General features: G+C 43.5%; 1 protein-coding gene across 3 annotated transcripts in view; it reads right to left on the reverse strand.

The window, feature by feature from the left end:
* Positions 1-8,692: 8,692 nt before the first annotated feature.
* ube2t (ubiquitin-conjugating enzyme E2T (putative)) overlaps positions 8,693-23,406 on the reverse strand; it is a 65,875-nt gene continuing 51,161 nt past the window's right edge. For all 3 annotated transcript variants that reach the window (XM_070858938.1, XM_070858936.1, XM_070858937.1), the window contains exons 4-7: positions 16,467-16,572; positions 14,566-14,664; positions 10,781-10,870; positions 8,693-9,035 (exon numbers count right to left, since the gene is read on the reverse strand). In XM_070858938.1, the coding sequence (XP_070715039.1) occupies positions 8,916-9,035; positions 10,781-10,870; positions 14,566-14,664; positions 16,467-16,572 (415 nt within the window). In that variant the 3' untranslated portion in view covers positions 8,693-8,915. The remainder of the gene's footprint in view (positions 9,036-10,780; positions 10,871-14,565; positions 14,665-16,466; positions 16,573-23,406) is intronic.

Below are 23,406 nucleotides of genomic sequence, written 5' to 3' on the forward strand. Positions count from 1 at the left end.
CTATAGCTCCTTGATTATCCACTATTGGGATGTTTTTAGTGTCTTCTACCCTGAAGACCGATATAAAATATTTGTTCAACGTCTCTGCCATTTCCCTGTTCTCCATTATTAATTCTCCAGTTTCATCCTCTAGGGGATCAACATTTACTTTAGCCACTGTTTTCCGTTTTATGTACCTGTAGAAACTCTTACTATCTGTTTTTATATTCCGAGCTAGTTTACTTTCATAATCTATCTTTGCTCTTTTTATCATTTTTTTAGTTGTTCTTTGCTGTCTTTAAAAAGTGCCCCCATCCTCTGGCCTCCCACTAGTCTTGGCCACATTGTATGCCCTTGTTTTCAATTTGATACCATCCCTTATTTGCTTAGTTAGCCACAGATGGTTATCCCTTCTCTTACCGTCTTTCCTTCTCATTGGGATATATTTCTGTTGGGAGTTACGAAATATCTCCTTAAATGTCTGCCACTGCTCATCAACCATCCCATACTTTAGTCTATTTTCCCAGTCCACTTTAGCCAACTCTGCCCTCATACCTTTGTAGTCTCCTTTAATTAAGTTTAGGACCCTGTTTTGCGAACCAATTTTCTCACCCTCCAACTAAATTGGAAATTCAACCATGTTATGGTAACTCATTCCTATAGGATCCTTTGTTACAAGATCATTTATTAATCCTGCCTCATTACACAGTACTAGATCTATGATAGTCTGCTCCCTGGTTGGTTCCACAACGTACTGTTCAAGGAAACTATCCCGGATACAATCTACGAACTCTTCCTAAAGGTTACCGTGGCCAATTTGCTTTGTCCAATCAATATGAAGGTTAAAATCGCCCATGATTATTGCCGTTCCTTTATTACAAACCTCCATTATTTCTTGATTTATACTCCGTCAACAGTGTAGCTACTGTTAGGGGGCCTATAGACTATGCCCACCAGCAACTTTTTCCCTTTATTATTCCTTATCTCTACCCAAACTGATTCAACATCCTGATCCTCTGAGCCAATATCATTTCTCACTAATGCACTGATCTCATCCTTTATTAACAGTGCTACCCCACCTCCTTTTCCTTTCTGTCTGTCCTTCCGAATTGTTAAATATCCCTGAATATTTAGTTCCCAGTCCTAGTCACCTTGCAACCACGACTCTGTAATGGCTATCAGATCATACCCTTTTTGTATCTATTTGTGCTGTCAACTTATCTATTTTGTTATGAATGCTCCGTGCATTTGGACAAAGAGCTTTTAAATGGTTTTTTTACCATTTTTTCCTGCTTGTTTCCTGTCCTTAAAATTCATTTTCTACATTTTTGCTTTCCAATTCCAGTTTTACTCCACTCCCTACTGAATCTATTCTCAGGTTCCCATTCCCCTGCCAAGCTAGTTTAAACCTTCCCCAACAGCACTAGCAACCCCCCCCCCCCCCCCCAGAGGATATTGGTCCCGGCTCTGTTAAGGTGCAACCCGTCCAGCTTGTACAGGTCCCACCTCCCCCAAAAGCAATCTCAATGCCTCAGGGATCTAAAGCCCTCCCTCCTGCACCATCTCTCCAGCCACGCATTCAACTGCTCTATCCTCCTATTTCTGTACTCACTAGCTCGTGGCTCCGGGAGTAATCCGGAGATTACTACCTTTGAGGTCCTGCTTTTTAATATCTCACCTAGCTCCCTAAACTCTGCCTGTAGGACATCATTCCTCTTTCTACCTGTCATTGGTCCCGATATGGACCACGCCCTCTGGCTGTTCATCCTCTCCCCCAGAATGCCCTGCAGCCGCTCGGTGACATCCTTGACCCTGGCACCAGGAGGCAACATACCATCCTGGAGTCACGTCTGCGGCAGCTGAAACGCCTGTCTGCTCCCCTGACTATTCAATCCCCTACCATTATAGCTCTTCCATTCTTCTTCCTCCCACCACCCCCGTGCAGCCATGGTGCCATGGACTTGGCTCTGGCTACACTCCCCAGAGACACCATCGCCCTCACCAGTTGGAGAGCGAGATGGACTCAGGGGACTCCTGCACTACCTGCCTAGTCCTCCTCTTCTATCTGGCGGTCACCCACTCCCTTTCTACCTGCACACTCTTAAGCTGCAGGGTGACCACCTCTAGAAACGTACTATCCACGTAGCTCTCAGTCTCGCAGATGCACCGCAGTGACTCCAGCCGCCGCTCATGCTCCAAAACGTGAAGCTCGAGTTGGTGCAGCTGGAGACACCTCCTGCACACATGGTCGTCCAGGCTGCGCGAAGCGTCCATCACCTCCCACATGCCACAGGATGTGCAATCCACGGGACTGAGCTGCCCTGCCATCCCTCTAGTTAGACTCCAAACTATCAAGCAAAAATAAATGTTAAACCTTAGCAAAACACACCCAGCTGCTACTCAGCAAACAACTGATTTAATTAATTAGGTTTTTTTAGATAATAACTATCACTTATCAATTTAATTGGAGCTCCTAACTTACACCAATGCCCAAGGTTTTAAAAAAAAGAAAAGATACTCATCAATTCACCAGCCAATCACTTACCTGCGATGTCACACTTCGATTTCGATTCTTTTTACTTTTTGTGTCTTACTCTTGTCACAGCTGAAGACCCCTCCTCCCAATCTTGTACAACTATGCTGATTTTCAAGGTTAAAATGTTCATATTTTTATGACCCTTCCAAGATTTAAGAGGACGACACAAATGTTTTTAACAGTAGCAAGTATTTATTGTAAAAAAGCTAACAAGCCTTAGTACACATTAATGCTTTGAATAGTGATTTAACAATAACATGTCAGAGATTAATATTACATGTGCTTGGGAAGGAGAGGGGGGGGGTCACAGTCTCGAGTGAAGTATTCTTCTGATGCTCCTCTTCTTAAGTTCTTATCTCTATCCTTGCTCGAAATCTTTCTCCCAAATCACTTTTTATCCTCATTGCGGCACGTACGAGTCCCTTAACAAAGTTTTTCTTCCCCTTTTTTATCATGTCCCTGGACCTGCTTTGAGTACGTCTTGATCATGTCACGAGAACAGAATATACTACATGGCCTTGGTTGATCAGAGATCACATCATCATAGGCAGTCCCTCGAAATCGAAGAAGACTTGCTTCCAATCTAAAAGTGAGTTCTCAGGTGGCTGTACAGTCCAATATGGGAATTAGAGTCTTTGTCACAGGTGGGACAGTCGTTGGAGGAAAGAGTGGGTGGGAAGCCTTGTTTGCCGCACGCTCCTTCCGCTGCCTGCGCTTGTTTTCTGCATGCTCTCGGCGACAAAATTCGAGGTGCTCAGAAGCTCTTCCTCCACTTAAGGTGGTCTTGGGCCAGGGATTCCCATGTGGGGATGTTGCGCTTTGCGGATGCCTTTGAGGATCAACAGCTATTTCATGATTTAATTATTCCTGTTTCCTCCCTGTCTGGTAGCTGCCACAGCCACCCTATCTGTCCTGTGATTATTTTCACTGTTAAGACAGTGGACTGAATACAATGGGAGTGTCCTAAAGTAATCAAGACACCCCTGATAAAAATTGCCTGAGAGCATGTGGTCAGAATTTAATAGAATCAAACAGCCCTAATGAAAAAATATCAATTTTAAAATGAAACCATAACACAACTTATTACATCAAAAGCCACTTTCTTACACTTGAAAGACAATAGTTCCCAAAATCCTAGATAGTGCCAATAAACCTTTCAGAGGAGGCATGCTCGCACACCCCTGTAGAAAATGAATTTCCTGCCTTCAGCACTCAGATTTACCCTTCAGTATGTTCTAAAATCACTGCTGCTGCAAACTATGGTTTTGTGTGCTTCAGCTTTATATCCTTTATAAAAGTCTGAGAACATTGGGTATACCCACAGCTTAAGTTACAATAAGCCTGTACATTGCACTTCCAGTCTCACACTTGTCTTCATTTATCATAACAATGTTTCGGGTTATTTTTGAGTTGCTAGTTTTTTAGGCTTTTTTGAACATATTGGGTAGTTTTTCAGGATGGCATGTATGAGCCAGGATGTTGTGGTTGAAGCCCCATTCTGTGACTTGATAACCTAATTGAGGCTGAAACTCCAGTGCAACACTGAGGGAATGCTACAATGTCATAGTTGTCATCTTTTGGTTGATGGATGAAACCAAGGCCCCCCCAACTGCCCACTCAGATGATGTTAAAGATCTTTTAGCATTATTTGGAGAAGGGCCAATATTACTTCTTCAACCAACACCACCCAAAAGAGATTGCTGGTTGTTCATCTGATTGCTGTTTGCGATATTTTGCTTTGTGTAAAATGGTTTGTCACATTTATCTACACAAATCACTGCACTTCAAATCATTCATTGTATGCAAAAAGCTTTTGAATGTTTCCAAACATGATAAACAATGCCCTTCTCCTCTGTAGGCACAGGATAGCCTCTTCTGGACCTCCAGTGCCGCTGTGTCAGGTGGTGCTCTTCACACCTTCAATGATGAAGGTTTCAACAGCAGATGAGCTGAGGCAGGAGCAGAATCAGGCGACGTTATGGATGTGGAAATGGGTCATCTTATTTATAGCGTGGATATGTGGTCGAAAGCTCATTTTAGGGTCCAATATAACGCCAAGGTTGTGAACAGTCTGGTTTAGCCTCAAGACAGATGCTAGAGAGGGATGCTGTTTGTGGCAGCGATCAAAGATAATGACTTCGGTATTAGCAATATTTAGTTGGAAGATATCTCTGCTCATCCAGTACTGTGGACAAGTAGTCTGACAATTTAGAGACAGCGGGGGGGTCGAGAAGTGATGGTGAAGTAGAGCTGCATGTCATCAGGGTACATGTGGAAATTGATGCTGTGTTTTTCAATGATGTTGCCGGGGGCAGCATGTAGATGAGAAATAGGAGGGAGCTAAGAATATATCCTTGGGGGACACCAGAGGTAACAATGTAGGATCAGGAAGAGAAGCCTTTGCAGATGATTGTCTGGCTACCCTCCATTATAGTGGACAGATGAAATTGATGTGACTGTGTTAAGCATTTGTATAATGGTATTGCAGTGTAATTTGCAGGCTAATTTGGAACTTACCCACCTTCCCACCACCCCCTCCTTCACTAACTTTCAGCAACTAAATGTATATTTCATTTTACCTGGATTGTGTTATTGAAATAAGTGAAAGATCTGAGAATTTTTTTTAAAATACTTTAAATGAAGAGCCCTTCATATTTTATAAAACTGGTGGATTTTCCAAAGCATTCCATACTGTAATGATATATGATTTCCCTCTCAACCCATCTGTTTTCAAGTTGCTGTTTCTGTCTCTCCCCATAACTCTTCATTTGGCTTCTCCCCGTCCTTTACGTCTTTCAAGTGAGAGGTGGTGCAGTATGAAAATGTGGCCCTCTGCGGCTGCATTCCCATCCCTGCCTCCCCCACCCCCAACTCCTCCAGCCCTTAGAGAGCTCTGTACTCATCCAATTCTGGTCTCTTGCGCATCCCCCGATTTTCATCTCTCTACCATTGACAGCCGTGCCTTCAGCTGCCTAGGCCACAAGCTCTGGAATTCCCTCCCTAAATCTCTCTCCTCCTTCAAGATGTTCCTTAAAACCTACCTCTTTGACCAAGCTAAATGTCCTAACATCTCATGTGCTTTGTGTTTGATCTTGTTTGGTAACACACCTTTGGATGTTTTACTACATAAATGCAAGTTGTTGTTATTGTGGGTTAGCTGTCGCATTATACCTAAACAGACATACAGAAACCAAACTCCAGTTCTGGAGGGCAGTACCGGTAACCATGCATGGAATTTCAGGGCCATTGTTTTTTCCAGGCAATATCTCCTACTATGGACAGAGTTCTCAACTTTACTTCACAGCTCTTCACAAATGTTATATAGTTTTGATGTTTCGAATATAGATTTGTCTCCTAAACCCCAGCACTAGACTATTTCTGCTAGAAAGAGGTTCTCACAGCTCAGTTATCAGTCCAATACAGACTTTGCTGACAGATTCCTACTTTGATGGTTTTGATATATTTTGATGTTTTAAACAGCTTTGCAGATTGTTTGGAGTATCGATTTGAAACTTGCTGCTTGATTCTCTTCATGGTCTAACAAAGTTTAACTGCTATATATCCTAGTAGCCAACAACTTCACTTGAAAAAGCCATTGGCATTATTTCCTGTTTTATTGCTGTCTTGAATTACGTAAGATGTCTTGTGGTTCAAATGGTCACATGATGTGCCAGGTGATGACCTCACATGCGAGGATGACCGTTTAACTGATTGAGTCACACATTTGTGGGTTGATTTTTAAATTACTTGTACAAAAAGCCAATCAAAAGTAAGAAGTACAAGGGTAGATTTTATGAATTTATTAAATTCCTCCCCTGTCTATCATGCTCCTTTCCTGATGTCCCTCCAATTCAGGTTTGGCTCTGGTTTCTAGTTTTATTCATTTTCTGCATTGGCATTTGTGCAGTTAAATTATCAGATTACTTCACTGGCACAGACAAAAGGATCAGCAGAGTAAAAAACATGTCGTTTATTTTGCTTAGTGCATTGTTAGATTAACATGCATTCTATTATGCCACATGGTTTTAATTTTCAACCAGATTTGTTTTATCTGTAAAATAATTTAATGAGGCTTTCACTGATTTCATGAATGCTTTGTTCTGCTGAACGGCTGGTAAATTAATTCTTGTGGGATTGTGTAGATCTGGCTGCTGCAAAATGAGGTTTGTTGACTCATTCCCCTGCAAGTTCCCCTCCAAGTTACACACCATCCTGACTTTTAAGTATATCACCGTACCTTCATTATTGCTGGGTCCAAATCCTAGAACTCCCTCCGTTACAGCACGCTGGGAGTGCCTTCACCACACGGACTGCAGCGATTCAAGGCGGCGGCTCAGTACCACCTTGTCAAGGGCAATTAGGGATGGGCACTAAATGCTGGCCTTGCCAGCGACACCCACATCCCATAAACATTTTTTTTTTTAATCCACCTTGTGCACAATAAGAGAGCTACCTCACCTAAAGATTTTTGTCAACCGAAGAAAACAAATACACAACACAACGGAGAATTTGATGTTGTGGAGGCACAAGTTACAATTTGTGCATAAAAGCTATATTTCTCCTGAGAGTACGTGACACTATTCTCCTTTCCCAGAGTGTATTTTTGAAACTTGACTTTTATTTCGTCCCGTCAGTATCTCCTTCACTTCTCCTTACTTCAGCTCCTGCTGCCTTGTTGAGCCTTAGGCCTTTCCTCTTGGACTTCCCTGGGCCTGCTGCCAGTCACCACCCACCTGAAACCCCACCCACTGTTGATTCTGTCTCCATTATCTCAGGCCTTGGGAATCTCAAGGTGGGCCCCACCTCCCCTACTTCTGATCTTTGTACAGGTCACAACTACTGGCACTTATATGCTCAACATGTTGGGCACTGGGCTTCTGGCCTTGAGCCACCTGCCTACCTTTCCTGCCAACTACCGTGCCCCATTTGATGTCTTTTGGGTCCTCTTTTGACAGTTTCTCAATGGGAATCAGCATTTCTGCCCTTAAAGTTCTTACACTCTTCAAATTACACTACAACTACTTTAAAGAAACTAAATGTTCATGTTGGCAAATAGACTTGTAGTATTTTAAAGTTTGAGGCTATAAAGATGGAGGGAGGGAATAGACAGGAATACAGAGTAGCAGTGGGGGGATGGGGAACACAGCTAAGCAAATAATGCGACAGAAGGCAATAGAAAGCAGAAAGTGGGTAGAGGTGGTGTGGCAAGAGTGTCGAGGTCATAGTTTAGGGAAAAAAGGGCAAATAAAGCAGTAATGGTGAGAGGAGCATTCCATATAGCCAATAATGCTACTGAACTGTGCATGTACCCAGGAGAGGAGGCTTAGGGTGACAGGGAAATGACTTGTGGTGATTGTGGATTAAATGGTGTCAGAGTATAAGGAATGTGATGGGCAAACTACAAATACATTGTAAGCATTTTAAATGAATTAACTCCCCCGTCAGTACTGAATACCTGCTCTCTGAAATGAGAAGATAAAAAGGCAGACAGAAAGCAGAAGACAACACTGAGACAGGCTCACCGTGAGCAGTGCCACAAGAAAGCCAGTAGTGCTTTATAAATTTAGAAACTGCACAATTTTTTGTTAGAAAGCTAAAGTTTCTTATTAAATCAGCATTTAACCTCCAACATGATCCCACTCTCAAACACAACTTCCTTCCCCCAACCCCCAAAAGGGACCATTTCCTCAATGACACCCTGGTTCATGTTTCCACCACCCCGACCACCTGCTACCCTTCCTTGGCATTGTCCCGAACAAGCACAACAAATGCAACATCTGTCCATTCACTTCTCCCACATCTCTGCCCAGAGCCCCAAACATTGCTAACAATTGATGTGAATTTATGCCAACCTAGTTTACTGCATCCACCGTTCACAGTAGTCTGCTCTATACAGGGGGATGGGGTGGAAAGAGAACAAATGTAGATTACATCTCAGTTCTGTTTACAAGTGCAGCCCCAAGCTCCCCATTTCTTGCAACTTCAATTCCCCATCCCACTCTTAGCCATCTACAATGTTCCGCTGAAGCTGAACACAAGCTTTACAGCACATATCTTTCTAGCGGACACTTCTCAGCCCTCTGACCTGAATATTGTCTAACGACTTCCGATCTTAACATAGTCAGCTTTTCCTGTTTCAGATCCGCCTCCAACCCCTACGCCCCCGGTATTCTCACATTTTGTATCTCTTAAATGTCTTTAATTTATTTTATTATGCTTCATCTCATCATTTCATGTTAATATCATTTCCACCATTTATCCATCTCCTGTTTTCTGTTTCAGCACTTTACAGGTAGTTTACTGTCATAGCCAACAGCTATATTTTATTGAGGTGACAACTTTGCAGGATAGTTACAAAAACATTAAAAATTAACATCTTAATACAAAAATACAACACTACTTATAAACAGAACTTTTTGGCACTATCAGTATCACAGGCAGACCTTTTTCTCGATATTAACGTATCCTTAGACAGAGCTGGTTCCATCTGGCTGCGATTCTCTTTGAGGCAGCTGGATATCTAAAATAAAGGAGAGAAGTTTCAAGTCATCCACTTGGGGAAAAAAGTTACACTTCTCATTTAGTCTGATGATCTTATACTTGGGCACTGATGTAAATTGAGATGTTAAGCAATACGACTTTGTTCATGGTAGAATAATTATAATTGCACACAGAATAACACCATCATACTGCTCTTGAAAAGGACAGCAAGTTCGTGATTTCCACATGCGCTTGCCCTAAATCCTAAATTTGCAATCTGTCAAGTTCTGATCTGAATGTGAAATCCTTATTACTGGGGCAGTTGGGGTAATTGCCCACCAATTAGGCAATAAACTTTTATGGCTAGTGCAAACAGGCGCAGGAGCCAGTTTGCACAGTGTAAAGGGGGGGGGGGGGGGAGATATGCAGCAGCTTCAAATAGACACCTGCCATAATAAAAAGATCTTCAAATAAATATCTATATCCACCTAACTATCTCCTGATCCCAACACAACTCTACCAAGAATGAGACACTAATTTATTTATTAATTTACCAGAGCGAATGAGACTGATTTATGTATTAATTTACTGAGTGAGAGGGAGGCCGATTTATTTATTAATTTATAGAATTGAATGAGCCACTGTTTTATTTAATAATATAACTGGGGTGAGTGAGACTAAACCATCATGACTGAGCTTCGGAGATTTTGGTTTTCTGATTGGAGCACAGCCCCATGTGATCCCAAGTACGTTTATGCATCCCCGGGATCCATGGGCCACTACGCTGCACTCAACTCCGCAGCCAAACAACGCAAATTTTTGAAGGGGGCCTAGCACCCGGTAAGTGCGGATTTCTTTCGAAAGTCGGCGGCGCACTCCTTAGCTACATGCCGAACACAATTTCAGGGCCATAGAATTTATTGTAGCTTTTCTAGGTTATAATGTGAACAATAACATCTTTACAAAAAACATGTTTCTTCTATTCTTTCCAACTCAACATGTTCTCTCCTGCACCCTGAAGGTAGTGACAGTTCTACAAGAATCAGTATTTATTGCTATTAATTTGCTCTCCATGTAGCCATTCTTCATGTGTCCAACTAGACAATCAAATGGCAGGCTATTTAACCATGGGAGCCACTAAGATTAGCCTGATCATGTCCTTGCCTAACAGCTACACATAGGTGCTTTTCAGCCGAGGTCAATGGATACAAATCAGGAATCGAACTCCAGTTGATTCCTCCCTGACCCGCATAAAGCCAGGAACACTGATGTCGACTACGTAACCCCACCTCTACTTTGACTGATCTTGGCTAACTCAGCACAAACTAGGCATCCAGCCTGCAACTTCCCTGGTCTGGTTGGACCAGTACCATTCACATGCTGAGATTTCCCATGATGCCAGTCAGCATTTAAACCAGTTTTTGTTTTAAGTATTGGGTTTGTGATCATAGGACAAAGGTAGGGCCAATTAATTTAGAGTGAATAAGCCAAATCCATTTTTATTAAACGAGATTGTGGGATTTTCACTAATGCTTTGCGATTTGCATTCTGCAACTTTGTGCATTTTTTTTCTGATGTAAACTACGAACCATCGCTGAACAACTGATTCCCTCCGCACCAAGTTACCAACCTCAAGTCTGCTACTCAACAGGAAAGAAAGAGCAGCCAATCAGGAGTGTCCTTATGCATTTAGCAGTCAGTTACAAAGCCATATTGGCACCCCTAGGAATACAAAGTTATGCATTCCCCTACTTCTCTGCAAATGTTGAATAAGTTTAAACATACCTCGTCCTTTTTTGTTTGTGTTGCATGCTTTAATGTCCATTGTTTTGCATTTTCCAGAAAAGATTGCCTGTTATATTTGAATTCAGATGACTAAAAAAAAAAATAAGTGGTCAATTCTATTTTCAGGATACATTTGACTGCTTTGTATTACACTGAAGGCATACACAAATCAAATCAAGAAATCAAATAGAGAATTCAGAAGAGATTTCTTTACCCAGAGAGTGGTGAGAATGTGGAACTCGCTACTACAGGGAGTGGTTGAAGCAAATAGTATCGATGCTTTTAAGGGGCGGTTAGATAAGTATATGAGGGAGAAGGGAATAGAGGGTTATGCTGATAGGGTTAGATGAGGAAAGATGGGAGGAGGCTCGGGTGGAGCATAAGCACCGGCATGGACTGGTTGGGCCGAATGTACATCCTATGAAAAAAACATGCTCAATACAAACAGGGATCTTTGTCTACTGGTGACTCCTAGCTTATAGGTTCTTTCCACCAAAACACAAAAGCACAGGAAACAGGCAGAAGAGGAAATAATCAAATGAGAGTGTTTATAGTCAGATTTTACACTGTAAACACAACACTAAATTTCCAACTACTATCTATATATATCTATATATAGATATATCTATAATTAAATGATAATTTGAGAGTAATGGAAATGTTTCCACAGATACCAACTGGGTTTTAAAATGTCAGGACCAAGTACAGATCAATGAAACCACTTTACAATTGCTGGCAAAAACTAAAGTTGCAACGATCTGAAAGAGGAAAGGTTTAACAATTTATGAAGCCTCACAAAATACTTTTTAGCAGTCAAAAATGTATTTCAAACAATAAAATGCTTCTGTATATGATTAGTCACGTCAGTGAGGCCAAAGAAAAAAAAAACAGTTTTAAGAGACCATGAAACCTTAAAGGTGTTAATTAAATTCAATAAAGTATCAACAGGACTCAAAAATTTACCCCTCAATAGCTCGTATTTCAAGCTATCCAATAAGTCACTTTTGTAGCATTAAATTCAAATTAAGCAACATATATGGAATGTGGGAATTTAGTGCTAAAAAATTAATTTGTGGGAATTTTATAGAATCTTGCATCCTTTTGACCACTGCCATTTATGATGCTTAATTTGAATTAACGGATAACGTAAATATTTTTAGCAAAAAAAATGTGAATTATCAGGAGTAAATTGTGATTAGCTGTTCTTTGCTAATCAATGCAGGGGTGCAGTTATTTTGTGGCACACATTATTGAGGGCATAGCACCAAAACCTTCAAGGACTTACTTTGCACAGGTCTGTGTAATAGCAGTTTGTAACACTAGAGGTCCTCTGTGAGCTAAGATATTAGGCAAAATGTACATTTCTACTCCTGTTGCACCATTTATCCATAGCTGACAACAAAACTTTCAAATTAAGAACTGCAAACATGCTAACAATTTGTAAGCTAATCAAAATGCATAAGCTGGTTATCACCCTTTTTAGAGCAACCATTTTCAAATAGGATAAAGAATTGATGACAGTTAGGTTTAATAATTTAAATGTGTTTAATGAGAGTATCCAGGGATGTGTGCTGATGATTGTGAATAAGCTCATTTTCAAAAGAAATGCAGACTCAAACTGTCATGTTTGCTGAAAATGTAATACCCTGTAGTGAAATGATTTCTTATGTATCTGTATGTGCAGATGCATGCAGTCCTCTGCATGTGTTTTCAAAGTTAATTATGTAAAGCTGATTATTCTAATGCAACAACCTTGCAGATACTGTAACAACAGCATTTTACTCGAGCAGAACTGTTCAATAGCTGACCAAGTTACGCACATCACACGACAGTTTAAACATCTGCTCAGTTAGAATGAAAAGGATAGCTATTTTAGAGAGCCTAAAAGTTTTAATTTAAATGATGGAATATGAAAGGAGGTAGTACATTACATTTCCATTACATGCTCAGTGATCAACCACAACTGAATTAATACATTTAAGTGTTCATTATAGGAACAGGATGAAGGGCTGTTCAGCCCCTCGACCCTGTTCCACTATTCAATGAGATCATAGCTCCCAACTCCATCCATCCGCCTTGACTTTATATCCCTTAATATCAGAGGCTAGCAAAAATCTATCGATCTCAGATTTAAAATTATTAATTGAGTTAGCATCTACGGCTTTTTGTGGTAGAGTGTTCCACACTTCTACCATCGTTTGTGTGAAAAAGTGTTTCCTAACTTCTTTCCTGAATGGCCTGGCTCTGTCCTTGACACCAACAGAAAGAGTTTCTATCGACCCCATCAATTCCTTTATTCGATTCCTCTACTGTGACTGACACAAAGTTATTATTCAACAAGCCTGCCATTTCCTTACATTCATTTGCATTACTTGCATCTGTTTTTAAAAGGACCCATATTGCCTTTAACTACTGTTTATCCTCTAATATAATTGCAAAAAGTTAATCTTGATATCCCTCGAAAGTTTCTTTTTATATTCCTTTTTGAAGCTCTTACTATCTTTTGTGTCTTCCTTTGTTTTGTTTTTTAAATCTCTCCCAGTCCCCTGGATCTACACTATTCTTTGCACCTTCATATGCTCTTTCCTTTAGTTTTATGGTATCTCTCACCTCTGTTACTGACCATGGCGGTTTTATTTGGCAAGTAGATCTCTTGCCCCTTAGGGATATATACTGGTCCCATATCAAGCTAAATTATTTTTTGAATATCTCCCACTGTTCATCTGTAGTTTTACCCACTAACAGTTTTGACCAGTTTGCTATCATCAGTCTCTGTCTCATTCCGTTAAAAAGTTAGCCTCACCAAAATCTAGAATCTCAGTAACTGTTACGCTTCTCCTTTTCAAACCTGACATTAAATTCAATCATATTGTGATCACCATTAAATAAATGTTCCCTTACTGTTAAATTATTAAGCCTGGCTCACTACTAAATCTAGCATGACCTGGGTTCTAGTACACATTGCTCCAGAAACTATCTTGAATGCACTCAAGAAATTCATTACCATTCTGACTTGAGCTACTCTGCTCTTCCCAATCAATATGAAAATTAAAGTTTCTCATTAAAACAACTCTGCGTTTGCTACAAGCCTCTCTAATCTCTGAATTAAAACACTTTGCCACTTCATTGCTGCTATCAGGAGGCCTGTAGATAACTCATATTCGAGTTTTAAGTCCTCTTTTATTCCTCAATTCCAACCTAGAGTTCCCACTAATTGCTTTCCCTTACCTATATCCTCTCTTACTTACTAATGTTGTCATCTTTAATCAATAAGGCTACCCCTCTTCCAGTTTCTAAAGACCTTATAACCTGGAATATCTAACTCCCAATCATGACAATGTCATTGCTTCCAAGCTGTTTTTGAGCCTCTAATTCACTCAATTTCTTTCTTATACTCTGTGCATTAGTATATAAAACTGTTATTTCGACAAGAGACCTTAATGTTTTACCCTGATGTTGTCTTTCTCACATCGTTTAACTTAACATGTTTCTTATTTGGCACTCCTGCTGTAACTATTGTAGTTATTTTAGTATTCCCTTCACCTGGAGTATCTATACCAATGTTTGTGACCTGAACTGTGCTGTTATCCATTAAAAAAACTATTTTTATCATTGCTTCTGACGAAGCCCTCCCCCTACCATTTATTAGCTTAAAATCCTTTTTAAATATACATTGTACATTTTCTACTCACTCTCGCAATACTTTCATTTTGAGGTGGGTTCTGTAAACATTTATTGCATACAGGGTACCTAAACAATTACGTTAAAAAAATATATTAACTCACAATATCAGCCATGAGAGGGTCGTCTGGATTCGGTTCAGACATCAATAAGTGAATGGAGGTTAACACAGTCGAGATATTAAGAGATGGCTTCCAGGCTCCCTAGATAACAACGTTAACATCTTAAACACATGGTTTATTTCAGCATTTCTGAGATCATTTCTACACAAATATTTGAGATCAGTATGTAAAACCCAAGTGAATATTTGGAGTACATTATTTAACATCAATTACCCAGGAGCTATTGAGCCCTTTAATCAGTTGCCAATTTTACAAAGTGAATATCTGTGCAAATGATAATTTAGACAACATGGTATAGTTAAGGTCACTATCTCCATGAGGTCAAAAAGCAGAGACATACTCAAGGGAGAGAAAGCTAGCCTATTGCAAACATTTCACAATTGAGAAATTGATTGAGAGAAATGCACTTTAGGAAGTGCACTGGGGTCCAATGGCTCAACACTATTCAATTTTTAATGACAGCGTTTCCAATGTTACAATTTGGTAGAGTGAGCAACGTCTTTTTAACTAACACATTAGCAGCTTAAAATTCAATTTGACTTCCACAATCTAAGGATATTAAAAATGTTGCTGCAATATCTTTGTTATTATGATAAGACAGCTATATCATTACATCCTATAGACACGCCAGTGAATGTCATATTTTAGTGCTAAAGATACCAATGACTGAAAGACTTTCTCCATTACTTCAACCTATAGACATGCCATTAATTCAACTTTCTCCATTAATTCAACGGCAACCTTGTCCACCATGGTCTTAACTAAGGTAATGATAGCCGTGAGCTAGAGCAATTCAGATTATTCCCTCATGTTGCACGTCATGGACACAGGTGTACAATTCCTCCATTGTCGACAACACTGTCCAGTTAAAGCTGGTGGATGAGCTAACCACAGAGATCCATATTTTCATGGGTGCCACAAGGTGGTGCTAATGACAAGATTTCCTCTCTTTTTTTAAAAAAAGAAAAGGGCGAACTGGATTTGCATCATTTTGTTGCACAAAAAAATGGATCTCATTTAACCCGTCAATGTGCTCGATGTTCTCAACATTATTAAATTGCAATTTGGAAGATCTTAGTATTTCTGTTCTTAGGACGTGGTGCCAGTTTTGCAACCAGATATTCCAAGTATAGCATAGGTTGGAATCATAAAACTTCAACTCTGCCCCACCTCAAACAAAAGTGCCTCTATTGCATCAATGTGATATTTCTTAAAGCAGTTATCATTGTGTCCCTCAAATGAGACTAATAATTTAGTAAATTGTGTCGTCAGACTAAACTCCATGAGTAAGGCGGGATTCCAACTTGGGATCCAGGAGGTTAAAAAATGCAAATTCTAATCCACATTTCATTTTTGAACATAAATACTACTAAGCATGGGCTCGACGGGCCGAATGGCCGCCTTCTGTGCTGTAACCATTCTATAAGTTATTAATTAATACTGTAAATGAAGATATTCCGAGCCGGCAAGAAACTGATTATTACATGAACATCTGGTTTCCCAATTCAGAATAGAAGGTTGAGAGGTGAAAGAACAGGCACTTTAAGCAGTTGGCTGACGATATGCACATGACTTTACAAAAGTCCTGTTCTCAGTGAAAATATTGCCCATTAAAATTAAATGTTTGCCTGCATTGTGACCATTACAAATCACTAAATGGAGGTTGATCATTTCAATGGTTAGAAATAGTACACACAGCAGAAATTGTTGCAAAAAGGTTCTAAGATGCCACATCACGTTGCTTTTATTTATTTTTTCCAGAGCCAATTAAGAAAAAAATGTACCTTTTAAAATGATAATGAATGCACTAAAAGTGGTGAAACTGCTGAGTCACTGTCAAGCAAAATATCAATAACAATATCATGAAAAATAATTCTGACTACCTTTGGAGGCAGCTTCAAGATATCCAGGCAGATCCTCCCTGCTGTGTCAATATTCGGATGATAGATCGGAGTAAGAAAGCGGATTTTTGGAGGTTCAAATGGATATCTAAAATCAGGACATTTAAAAAGCATTCATTAAAAATGTGATTATTCAAGTCATCTTAAGAACTTTCCTGACCTGTATATATTTATTTATAAAGACAGAATATTTATTATTAGTTTAGTTGCTTCAAAGTATATCCTGAATTATATCCATCTATAGCTCACCATTCTAGAAATATTTAAATGTTTGCATTAAAAGCTTATATAAATACTAAGAAGTAATGCTTATTTTCACATCTACTCTAGTTGCACATCCACACAAGAGTGTAGTTCATTGTTGATGAATAAACCTGAATAGGGAACATCAGATATTTGACAGTTCGACACAATCCGATCATGAGCGCATGCCGACACAAGTATACATTCCAGGAGGGGCCATCAGAAAACAATCGATTTTGGAATACTTGCAGATTTTCCTATGCTCTCTCATACCAGGACACAAAAATCAATCAGAATACCTCGCCACCCTTAGCTAAGAATGGTTAACTCTGGGGTGACCAGGAATTTAATTTTGAAGTTCTTGGTCCAAATAACTAAAGACATTTATCCATCATCATAGGCAGTCCCTCGAAATCGAGGAAGACTTGCTTCCACTCTAGAAGTGAGTTCTTAGGTGACTGAACAGTCCAATACAGGAATTACAGTCTCTGTCACAGGTGGGACAGACAGCTGTTGAAGGAAAGGGTGGGTGGGACTGGTTTGCCGCACGCTCCTTCCACTTGTTTTCTGCATGCTCTCAGCAACGAGACTCGAGGTGCTCAGCGTCCTCCCGGATGTACTTCCTCCACTTAGGGCGGTCTTTAGCCAGGGACTCCCAGGTGTTGGTGGGGATGTTGCATTTTATCAAGGAGGCTTTGTTTCCTCTGCCCACCTTGGGCTCGCTTGCCATGTAGGAGTTCAGAGTAGAGCGCTTGCTTTGGGAATCTTGTGTAAGGCATGCGAACAATGTGGTCTGCCCAACGGAACTGGTCGATTGTGTTCAGTGCTTCAATGCTGGGGATGTTGGCCTGATCGAGGACGCCAACATTGGTGCATCTGTCCTCCCAGGAGATTTGCAGGATCTTACGGAGCCATCGTTGGTGGTATTTCTCCAGCGATTTATCCACTTTTTAAAAAGAGTGGAACAATATTAGAAGCATGCTAGCCACTCTAACACCTTTGTGTATTATATATACTTATATAAAATCTCTTACAGTTGTGAGGTTTGGCATATACCTAACCAGCATATGCTGTGATACCATTATTGTGGAATTATAATTTTGTTTTCAAAGGGAAGGGATATTGGTCAGCTGATGCAATGCTTTCCGAGTCAGGTGCCAGACACAGCCAAAATTCTTGTTCCCAGTGAAATAAATGGAGATGCTTCAGGACTCGGGCAGACCCTCTCTAAAAGGCATCACTAGATCAATTCATAGGACACCAAATGTATGTATTTGTGGCTCCATTTTGAAAAGTACTTCAGCTGGACTTTTTTCCTCTTTAAGGTCGATTACACATCACAGCATGTAATGAGCAAATCTGAAATTTCTTATTAATGTATTATAACAGTAAAAATATGGTATTAGAAGGTTAATAATAGAAACATAGAAAATAGGTGCAGGAGTAGGCCATTCGGCCCTTCGAGCCTGCACCGCCATTCAATGAGTTCATGGCTGAACATGCAACTTCAGTACCCAATTCCTGCTTTCTCGCCATACCCCTTGATCCTCCTAGTAGTAAGGACTACATCTAACTCCTTTTTGAATATATTTAGTGAATTGGCCTCAACAACTTTCTGTGGTAGAGAATTCCACAGGTTCACCACTCTCTGGGTGAAGAAGTTTCTCCTCATCTCGGTCCTAAATGGCTTACCACTTATCCTTAGACTGTGACCCCTGGTTCTGGACTTCTCCAACATTAATAAGAACATAAGAATTAGGAACAGGAGTAGGCCATCTAGCCCCTCGAGCCTGCTCCGCCACCCAACAAGATCATGGCTGATCTGGCCATGGACGCAGCTCCACTTACCCGCCCGCTCCCCGTAACCCTTAATTCCCTTATTGGTTAAAAATCTATCTATCTGTGATTTGAATATATTCAATGAGCTAGCCTCAACTGCTTCCTTGGGCAGAGAATTCCACAGATTCACAAAACCCTTTGGGAGAAGAAATTCCTTCTCAACTCGGTTTTAAATTGGCTCCCCTGTATTTCGAGGCTGTACTCCCTACTTCTAGTCTCCCTGACCAGTGGAAACAACCTCTCTGCCTCTATCTTGTCTATCCCTTTCATTATTTGAAATGTTTCTATAAGATCACCCCTCATCCTTCTGAACTTCAACGAGTAAAGACCCAGTCTACTCAATCTATCATCATAAGGTAACCCCCTCATCTCCGGAATCAGCCTAGTGAATCGTCTCTGTACCCCTTCCAAAGCTAGTATATCCTTCCTTAAGTAAGGTGACCAAAACTGCACGCAGTACTCCAGGTGCGGCCTCACCAATACCCTGTTCAGTTGCAACAGGACCTCCCTGCTTTTGTACTCCATCCCTCTTGCAATGAAGGCCAACATTCCATTCGCCTTCCTGATTACCTGCTGCACCTGCAAACTAACTTTTTGGGATTCATGAGCGGGTGTCCCCCTCCCTTTTATAGGGGGCACTGGAAAAAATTTGATTTTAGCGCCCCAAAAAAAAAAAGGAAAAAAGGGCCTTGTAAATGTCTGGTGTGTCACCCAGGTCGGGTGGCACGGTTTAATGTTTTATGTTTTTGCAGGTGAACTCCAAAAAGAGTTTCATGGGCGGGTGGATGCTTGAGGAGGGCGGTCAGTCGTTGGTGTGCGTCAGCGCCCAGCTCGCGACTTTCCGTCTTCAGACCCTGCAGAGATACCTTTACGTCGAGCCCCCTCCTAGGTGGTGCGCTCTGGCGAGGTATTTCTTCCGCCAGCAGCGCGACCTCAATTATGACACGCAGCTCCTGTTTGTGAACCTGGGGGGTGCCAGGACCGCCCTCCGGGAGCTGCCTGTCTTTTACAGGGAACTCATCAGGGTCTGGAACAAAGTCTCCACCAAGCGCAGCTCTCCGCCGGCTGGAGTGGCGGCCGTCCTGCAGGAGCCGCTGCTCGGAAATCCGTACCTCTACGACCGAGGTTTTATGTGGCGGTCGGAAGAGAGGGCTGTGGCTGGTGAGGTGACCAGGGTCAGGGACCTGCTCGATGGCGGAGGAGCGGGCTGGATGGCGCCAGACACGCTGGCGCGGCGCCTAAATTCTGCCAACGTCCGCCACGCGGCCGATGCCATCGAGTCGCTAAAAACAGCTCTGGGCCCTGACTCCGTTAGGTGCATCGAGGAGGCTCAAGCACGTGGGGAGATCCCGTCCGAACTGACCCCCGTCCGGACGGAATTCCTCATTGGCGCCAAACCCCGGAACCTCCCTCGGGGGCCGGCGCCTCACAACTTGAGCCGCCTCGGGGAAATCCCCTCCGTGCCTTTCAGTTCCGCGCGGAGGGGTTTCCTGTACAGGCTGCTCCTGCACACCCTCAACTTTGCCATCCTCGCCGGCCGTCCGGACACGCCATGGCGTACCATCTTGCCGTCCGGAGGAGGCGGGGGTCCCCGATGGAGGGCACTCGACGCAGGGGTCCTCCCACTATTCATCGGGGACTTGGCCTGGAGGGTGGTGCACGGAGCAGTGCCGTGCAACAAATTTTTAAGCCGGTTCATGGACTCCCAGGCCGCCTGCAATTTCTGCGGTCTGGAGGAGTCCGTGTTCCATGTTTTTATTGAGTGCACAAGGTTGCAGCCCCTGTTCCATTATTTGAAGGGGCTGCTCCTGAAATTCTGGCTGCACTTCAGTCCCACTCTCCTGATCTTTGGGCACCCTGTGCGGAGAGGAGCGGGTAGGTCCGAGGGCCTCCTCGTAGGACTGCTCCTGGGCACGGCCAAGGGTGCCATCAGCCGGTCCAGGCAGCGGGCGGTCGAGGGGGTCGTTCAACCTGACTGCCTGCCTCTCTTCCGCTCTTACATCCGGTCCAGGGTGTCCTTGGAGATGGAGCACGCGGTGTCCACCGGTACGCTCGCGGCCTTCCGCGAGAGGTGGGCACCGGAGGGACTGGAGTGCATCATCACGCCCGGCAACCAAATTTTAATTTGATTTTACGTTTTAAAGTTTCATTTGTTTTAATTGCCGGTGCTTTTAGTGTCCCCCTCTCCTTTTATAGGGGGCACTGGAAAAAGGAAAAATTTGATTTTAGTGCCCAAAAAAAAACCCACAAAAAAACCCAAAAAAAAACAACAAAAAAGGGCCTTGTAAATGTCTTATGTGTGTCATCCAGGTCGGGTGGCACGGATACATGTTTTATGTTTTCGCAGGTAAACTCAAAAGAGTTTCATGAGCGGGTGTCCCCCTCCCCTTTTATAGGGGGCACTGGAAAAAATTTGATTTTAGCGCCCCAAAAAAAAAAAGGAAAAAAGGGCCTTGTAAATGTCTGGTGTGTCACCCAGGTCGGGTGGCACGGTTTAATGTTTTATGTTTTTGCAGGTGAACTCCAAAAAGAGTTTCATGGGCGGGTGGATGCTTGAGGAGGGCGGTCAGTCGTTGGTGTGCGTCAGCGCCCAGCTCGCGACTTTCCGTCTTCAGACCCTGCAGAGATACCTTTACGTCGAGCCCCCTCCTAGGTGGTGCGCTCTGGCGAGGTATTTCTTCCGCCAGCAGCGCGACCTCAATTATGACACGCAGCTCCTGTTTGTGAACCTGGGGGGTGCCAGGACCGCCCTCCGGGAGCTGCCTGTCTTTTACAGGGAACTCATCAGGGTCTGGAACAAAGTCTCCACCAAGCGCAGCTCTCCGCCGGCTGGAGTGGCGGCCGTCCTGCAGGAGCCGCTGCTCGGAAATCCGTACCTCTACGACCGAGGTTTTATGTGGCGGTCGGAAGAGAGGGCTGTGGCTGGTGAGGTGACCAGGGTCAGGGACCTGCTCGATGGCGGAGGAGCGGGCTGGATGGCGCCAGACACGCTGGCGCGGCGCCTAAATTCTGCCAACGTCCGCCACGCGGCCGATGCCATCGAGTCGCTAAAAACAGCTCTGGGCCCTGACTCCGTTAGGTGCATCGAGGAGGCTCAAGCACGTGGGGAGATCCCGTCCGAACTGACCCCCGTCCGGACGGAATTCCTCATCGGCGCCAAACCCAGGAACCTCCCTCGGGGGCCGGCGCCTCACAACTTGAGCCGCCTCGGAGAAATCCCCTCCGTGCCTTTCAGTTCCGCGCGGAGGGGTTTCCTGTACGGGCTGCTCCTGCACACTCTCAACTTTGCCATCCTCGCCGGCCGTCCGGACACGCCGTGGCGTACCATCTTGCCGTCCGGAGGAGGCGGGGGTCCCCGATGGAGGGCATTCTACGCAGGGGTCCTCCCACTATTCATCGGGGACTTGGCCTGGAGGGTGGTGCACGGAGCAGTGCCATGCAATTAATTTTTAAGCCGGTTCACGGACTCCCAGGCCGTCTGCAATTTCTGCGGTCTGGAGGAGTCCGTGTTCCATGTTTTTATTGAGTGCACAAGGTTGCAGCCCCTGTTCCATTATTTGAAGGGGCTGCTCCTGAAATTCTGGCTGCACTTCAGTCCCACTCTCCTGATCTTTGGGCACCCTGTGCGGAGGGGAGCGGGTAGGTCCGAAGGCCTCCTCGTAGGACTGCTCCTGGGCACGGCCAAGGGTGCCATCAGCCGGTCCAGGCGGTCGTTCAACCTGACTGCCTGCCTCTCTTCCGCTCTTACATCCGGTCCAGGGTGTCCTTGGAGATGGAGCACGCGGTGTCCACCGGTACGCTCGCGGCCTTCCGCGAGAGGTGGGCACCGGAGGGACTGGAGTGCATCATCACGCCCGGCAACCAAATTTTAATTTGATTTTACGTTTTAAAGTTTCATTTGTTTTAATTGCCGGTGCTTTTAGTGTCCCCCTCTCCTTTTATAGGGGGCACTGGAAAAAGGAAAAATTTGATTTTAGTGCCCAAAAAAAAAAACCACAAAAAAAACCCAAAAAAAAACAACAAAAAAGGGCCTTGTAAATGTCTTATGTGTGTCATCCAGGTCGGGTGGCACGGATACATGTTTTATGTTTTCGCAGGTAAACTCAAAAGAGTTTCATGAGCGGGTGTCCCCCTCCCCTTTTATAGGGGGCACTGGAAAAAATTTGATTTTAGCGCCCCAAAAAAAAAAAGGAAAAAAGGGCCTTGTAAATGTCTGGTGTGTCACCCAGGTCGGGTGGCACGGTTTAATGTTTTATGTTTTTGCAGGTGAACTCCAAAAAGAGTTTCATGGGCGGGTGGATGCTTGAGGAGGGCGGTCAGTCGTTGGTGTGCGTCAGCGCCCAGCTCGCGACTTTCCGTCTTCAGACCCTGCAGAGATACCTTTACGTCGAGCCCCCTCCTAGGTGGTGCGCTCTGGCGAGGTATTTCTTCCGCCAGCAGCGCGACCTCAATTATGACACGCAGCTCCTGTTTGTGAACCTGGGGGGTGCCAGGACCGCCCTCCGGGAGCTGCCTGTCTTTTACAGGGAACTCATCAGGGTCTGGAACAAAGTCTCCACCAAGCGCAGCTCTCCACCGGCTGGAGTGGCGGCCGTCCTGCAGGAGCCGCTGCTCGGAAATCCGTACCTCTACGACCGAGGTTTTATGTGGCGGTCGGAAGAGAGGGCTGTGGCTGGTGAGGTGACCAGGGTCAGGGACCTGCTCGATGGCGGAGGAGCGGGCTGGATGGCGCCAGACACGCTGGCGCGGCGCCTAAATTCTGCCAACGTCCGCCACGCGGCCGATGCCATCGAGTCGCTAAAAACAGCTCTGGGCCCTGACTCCGTTAGGTGCATCGAGG

This window comes from Pristiophorus japonicus, chromosome 17 (genome assembly GCF_044704955.1).
Source record: "Pristiophorus japonicus isolate sPriJap1 chromosome 17, sPriJap1.hap1, whole genome shotgun sequence".
Lineage (NCBI taxonomy): Eukaryota > Metazoa > Chordata > Chondrichthyes > Pristiophoridae > Pristiophorus > Pristiophorus japonicus.